The sequence below is a fragment of the Helianthus annuus genome, chromosome 8 (assembly GCF_002127325.2).
Source record: "Helianthus annuus cultivar XRQ/B chromosome 8, HanXRQr2.0-SUNRISE, whole genome shotgun sequence".
NCBI lineage: Eukaryota > Viridiplantae > Streptophyta > Magnoliopsida > Asterales > Asteraceae > Helianthus > Helianthus annuus.
Window position 1 is genome coordinate 141,898,298 of NC_035440.2, and position 6,551 is coordinate 141,904,848.

Consider the following 6,551-nt stretch of genomic DNA (forward strand, 5'->3'; position numbering starts at 1 on the left):
TTTTCACAAATCACGAAAGTCTCCAACATATATTCAACCAAAGGGAACTAAACATGAGGCAACGACATTAGGTCGAACTTCTGAACGACTACGACTGCGAGATTCGCTACCATCCTTGTAAGGCGAATGTTGTAGCTGATGCTCTTAGTCGTAAAGAACGTGTCAAGCTTAATTGTGTTCGAGTACGATCTGTTATCCAAACACGTATTTTCAAAGTCCAACGTACTTGTGTAACCCAAGGCAAGATGTGTAATGAATTGCCACATAGTTTCGAGCTTTAGCTTGAAACTAAAGATAATAGGTTACTCTATTTCATGAACCGTTTGTGGATTTCAAACCAAGACAATCTCCGCACCTTGTTGATGAACGAAGCCCATAAGACTCGTTACTCTATCTATCCTGGTACAGACAAAATGTACATGGATATTCGTACCCAGTATTGATGGTGAGGTATAAAGAAGGATATTGCATTGTACTTGTCCAAACAAAACTTTTTATGATTGGCTATCGTATACGAACCGTATACGTTCGGAGGTTACGCTCTGTAAGCTGAGGACGCGCACATTGTTTTAAATCTCTTGGGAAACGTATGGTATACGGTCTTACGGTCCGTATACGATAGCCAATCATAAAAAATAAGGCTCTTGCGGACCGTAAGCACTTAAGCTTGAGGTCCGTAAAGGGTCAATCAGAGGCAAAGTTTTAGCATGTTGACACCTTTAGTCCTTCCACTATCAAACTTTCATATAATGTCAAAATTAGTCCATCTCGTCCAACATTAGGCACAAATGAGAGTATGGACCCGTGCCAGTACATGACTGGACAAGAATTTATGAGGTATTACAATTGTGATGCCTCAAACCTAGGCATTGGCTGTGTTCTCATGCAAAGAGACAAAGTCATAACCTATGCATCAAGACAATTGAAAATCCATGAAAAGAACTACACAACTCATGATCTTGAGTTAGGTGCTGTTGTTTTCGCTCTTAAGATTTGGAGACACTACCTTTGGGTTAGGTACAAAATGTGTAGTTTTCACAAATCACGAAAGTCTCCAACATATATTCAACCAAAGGGAACTAAACATGAGGCAACGACATTAGGTCGAACTTCTGAACGACTACGACTGCGAGATTCGCTACCATCCTTGTAAGGCGAATGTCGTAGCTGATGCTCTTAGTCGTAAAGAACGTGTCAAGCTTAATTGTGTTCGAGTTCGATCTGTTATCCAAACACGTATTTTCAAAGTCCAACGTACTTGTGTAACCCAAGGCAAGATGTGTAATGAATTGCCACATAGTCTCGAGCTTTAGCGGGTTACTCTATTTCATGAACCGTTTGTGGATTCCAAACCAAGACAATTTCCGCACCTTGTTGATGAACAAAGCCCATAAGACTCGTTACTCTACCTATCCTGGTACAGACAAAATGTACATGGATATTCGTACCCAGTATTGATGGCGAGGTATAATAAAAATATTGAAAAGCCCGAGTAGAACACATAATTACCCAAGTGTATAGGTGAAAATACATAGACATACTTACATAGTCATTTAAGCCTACCATTATATCCTCCTTGAACCGTTTCACAATTATATATTGTTGTAATCCTCCTCAGTTCATCATATATATCATCTATGTCTTTGATCATCACATGACGAATCGTCATGTGATAAAAGGTTATTTATCAAAGTAAAATGTTGAGCTACGTAAAAAGGGTAACGCTTAACGTAGTTTCACATTGACTTTAACTTTTGATAACGCTACACATTAAAAGTGGATGCATGAAGGTATTTAACGTATCCTTTATAGACTAAAGCGCGATTGATTACGATACACAAAGATAAAAAAAAAACATTTTTAAAGCCACTGTTGGACTAGACTAGCCTAGATGGTAGATTTGCAAGCCTTTTAGGTTAGAGATTGAGATCTCAGGTTCAATCTCAAACAAAGACAAAGACTAAATTATAATTGATTTGGTCTAGTTTAGAGTTACTAGAGTTAAGAGTTAGGTTAATCTATCGTTTATGGTGTGCACATGTAATGAATATATGTGTGGGCGCTCGGTGGGCAAAAGTGAAATGGTACTAACTTTAAAGTTATTTTATTAATTTCGTGAAAATAACGTTAAAAGCGGCGGATGGTTAATCATGCAACATATAGTGATGTTAATAGCTGAAAGACACAGGGGTACATGCACCAATCAGTCTCTGTCCCGATTGTTTGAGTGTTATGTGTCTTAGGTCTAAGTCTTGATACAAAAACTACAATCGAGCCGGGGTCTTACTGGAAGCAGCCTCTATATTCCTACGGGATAGAGGTAAGTTTGTATATATCTATCCTTCTCAGACGCTATATTAACTTTGCTATTGGTGAGATTTAGTGAGTATGATGATGATGAGGAGAGTTAGAGTTAGGTTGAAAAAAAACGCTTTTCAAAATATTTTCCCTTATAATATTAAAAGAATGGGCCCACACATCGCTATTTTGAGTAGTTGTACAATCAAATTCTCATGTGTACCACCACTAGTCATGTAAATTATAAGCTAGCAAAAATTACTCAATACAGTCACTCTTCTTTCTTCCCTATATAAACCCTGCAACCCTTTCTTCTTTCACTACACCTTCACAAACACACGCTCTAAAATGTCTTCATCTGCATATCTCTGCATTCCAACTGATTCTTCTACCGTTTTCAGCCTCCCCCTCTTCCTCTCCATCGTCCTTTTCGTAGTTTTCGCCTTCCTCTTCCCTCCAGGCGGTCTCGCATGGGCTCTTTCAAAAACCACCATTCCCGGCCCATCCGGTCTCCCAATTCTAGGCCATGTGTTCACTTTCACATCTTCTTTAACTCACAGAACCCTAGCAAAACTCTCCACAACCTTCAATGCCACACCCCTTATGGCATTCTCTGTCGGGGTGACTCGCTTTATCATCTCGAGTCACCCTGACACCGCCAAGGAGATCCTCAACAGCTCTGCGTTTGGCGACCGGCCTGTGAAAGAGTCGGCATACGAGCTGTTGTTTCACCGTGCGATGGGATTCGCACCGTACGGTGAATACTGGCGTAACCTTAGAAGAATATCATCTATTCATCTATTTTGCCCGAAAAGAATATCAACTTTTGGTGAGTTTCGGTTGAAACTAGGGTTAAAGATGGTGAACCAAGTTTCATCTTCCATGAACCGTAACGGGTTCGTGGAGGTGAAGAAACTGCTTCATTTCGCGTCGTTAAACAATGTCATGATGTCAGTTTTTGGTAAATCATATGACGATTTCGATAAGGATGGTTTTGAGCTCGAGGAGTTGGTTCGGGAAGGGTACGAGTTGCTCGGTATCTTTAATTGGAGCGATCATTTTCCGATCATAGGGTGGTTTGATATTCAGGGAGTGAGGAGGAGATGCAGAGAGTTGGTGTGTAGAGTTAATGTTTTCGTTGCGGAAATTATTAAGGAACACCGGGAAGGAAGGTCCGATGTTGGAGCTACGGTGGGTTATGAGGGTGATTTTGTTGATGTTTTGCTTGATTTGGAAAGTGAAAACAAGTTTACTGAATCTGACATGATCGCTGTTCTTTGGGTACGTTGCTATTTTTAATAGGGTGTAAATTTGTCATCTACTTTGTTTAAACCGGCTCGAGTAAAAAAAAAAAAAAAAAAAAAAAACTTGTTTAATAAACTACTTATGTATCTGAACTTTATTTATGAGTAAGCTTACGAGTCTAAACGAGCACATATTCATATAATTTTGAGTTAAATGACATTTTAGTAACTGTGGTTTGGGTCACTTTGACACCTTAGTCCAAATGTTTGATTTTTCGCCTAAAAAGTTTCATCGTTTCTATTTTAGTCCACTAGGTTAACTTTATCCATTTTTTTGTTAATGAGAAGGGCAATTGGGTCATTTTATATGGCCGAATTGTCTTTCTAGTTAACAGAATTACATATAAAATGATTGAATTGTCCTTCTCGTTAACAGAAAAAATGGATGAAATTAACCAGTGGACTAAATGGCAACGGTTAAACATTTTTTGACGCACAGACGAAAAATGAAACCTTTAGACTAAATTGTCAAAATGACTCAAACCACAGAGACTAAAATGACATTTAACTCTATAATTTTAATAAATTTATCTAAAATGTTTTTAAATATCTATTTACATAATAATTATTATTGTATATATATACTATATTACACTATATTATGTATAAATTAATAAACAATATTAGGGTTTTAGAAATAGAGCTCCCGAATTCACGCTCTAGGTTAAGTTAGCCCTGCACAAACTGTGTGAAATTACACCCTTAAATTTGACACAGTTGTTTGATTTGGTTTAAATATCTCGATAATTAGTAATCATATGTTTGATTTGGTTTAAATATCTCGATAATTAGTAATCATAACATTAAGATTTTGCAGGAAATGATCTTCAGGGGAACAGATACGGTGGCGATCCTGTTGGAATGGATTTTGGCGAGGATGATATTACACCCGGACATTCAAGAAAGAGCACAATCCGAAATCGATAGTGTTGTGGGGTCGGGTCGACCCGTATCTGATGAGGATCTTCCAAGCATGCCTTACCTACATGCAATTGTAAAAGAAACTCTACGTATGCACCCACCGGGCCCACTTCTATCGTGGGCTCGGCTCGCAATTTTCGATACCCAAGTGGGTCCACACATGATACCAGCTGGGACAACGGCCATGGTCAACATGTGGGCCATAACCCATAATGATCAAATCTGGGCTGACCCGGAAAGGTTCAATCCAGATAGGTTTATGGGTCAGGAGGTTTCTATAATGGGTTCGGATCTTCGGTTGGCTCCGTTTGGCGCGGGTCGGAGGGTTTGCCCCGGAAAGGCAATGGGTTTGGCTACTGTTCAACTTTGGTTGGCCCAGTTGCTTCAGAATTTCAAATGGGTCGACTCCGGATCCGGGTCGGATTCAGTTGATTTATCAGAGTGTTTGAAAATGTCAATGGAAATGAAGAAGCCATTGGTGTGCAAGGCTGTGGCTAGGGTGTGATGATGTGGCAAGATAATTTAATAACTATAGTCATATAAGAAGGGTAATTTTGGAATATTATTTCAGAAAGTTGGGTTCTAGGGGTGGATTTGAGATATGCATTTTGTAACACAACTTCTTGTTTGGTACATATTAGATATGCGTGCTCTTATGTATGTGTATGTCATGCCCTTTCTATTTATGTAATGACAATGCTATTGTTATGGGATTCTCTATTAGACCATGTGTAGTGTGAAGAATTGTAATGCCCCCACCATGGGGCATTATCCGACACGTGTCATCCCAGTCAGCATGGGGCATTATAGCAAAAGTGGTGTAGTGGGCATAATGCCTAATAATGCCCCTTCCAATTATTAAAAAGGATTAAAAAAAAAAAAAAAAAAAAAACCCTTATTCATAGTCATCCACTAATATGTTTTCCCATTGGTGAGTCAAAGTTCAACCCTCATCCCTTTGTTTGCTTTGAGCGTTATAAAGAAAAAGCCGAACGAAAATTTTTTCCAAAATTTAGAAAAGTAACGCCCCATGTAATGGTGGGGTAGGCGTTATAGGACGTTTTTTTTTTAATTTTTTTAAAGAAAACGCCCCACTACACATGGTCTTAAGTTAAATTCTATTATTTTGGTTGTTGATTGTCATTTCTAACCATAAATGGTAATTATCCATGTTCCTGTCCAACATTCCGGGTCTTTTCATCAGGCATTTTCTCGTACAAATGTCACACTCAAGAACGACATCGACTCGTGGTATAGAATATGATGGTACATATGTGGGCTACTATATTGTTGTCGTCTTTTGGCGTTTGTTTGTTTGTAGCTATATAGCAACTAACGTACCATAGGAAGATCATCTAGATTTGTAAACCCATTTTAAAATTCAAAAATCAAAATGAAATTTAGAAGTGGAAAGTAGGTATCATTAACATTTTGTTTGTTATTAACTCAAATACCTAACATTTCATTCATCTTTATTCTTTCATGCTTTGTGCTTTATGACATTTGCATATTGAAAGGCTGTGGCTCTTTTGGCATTGTGGTATTTACTTTGTACATTAGCGATTTGAATATCCATAGATTCTTTCTTCACACCACACCTATTCTGATTCTAATGTTCTATCAATTTCATATGTTAAATTCTTCAATACCTCCATAAAGTTACACGACAATTTACGGATGCTTATCAACACCATTGTTGCAATATGTGATTCTTGTCTTTTTACGTCTTCGTTTTGTTTGATATTGATGATCCTTACTTTTTATCTTATGGCATAATATGTCGTCTCTAGGAGTGTGACGAATTTATATCTTTTTTTCTAAAATGAGATACCAATTCAATCTTTTAAAGCATAAGGGAATTCTTCTTGTAGTGCACAAAGATGGTGGTTGTTATCGGAACATATTCTATTGACCAGATCATTTGGTGATCAAAATATCCTCTTCTAAAACATTCATTGTTGTAAACAACTAGTCATTAAATATATTTTTTATAATAATATCTTTATCAGTAAACAACTAGTCATTAAA

General features: G+C 37.7%; 1 protein-coding gene across 1 annotated transcript; it reads left to right on the forward strand.

The window, feature by feature from the left end:
* The first annotated feature begins 2,601 nt into the window (after positions 1-2,601).
* Positions 2,602-5,246, forward strand: LOC110924049 (cytochrome P450 78A5). Its single transcript, XM_022168093.2, has 2 exons — positions 2,602-3,579; positions 4,420-5,246. The coding sequence occupies exons 1-2, from the start codon at positions 2,647-2,649 to the stop codon at positions 5,026-5,028; spliced, it is 1,542 nt and encodes a 513-aa protein (XP_022023785.1). The 5' UTR covers positions 2,602-2,646; the 3' UTR covers positions 5,029-5,246.
* Positions 5,247-6,551: the final 1,305 nt, after the last annotated feature.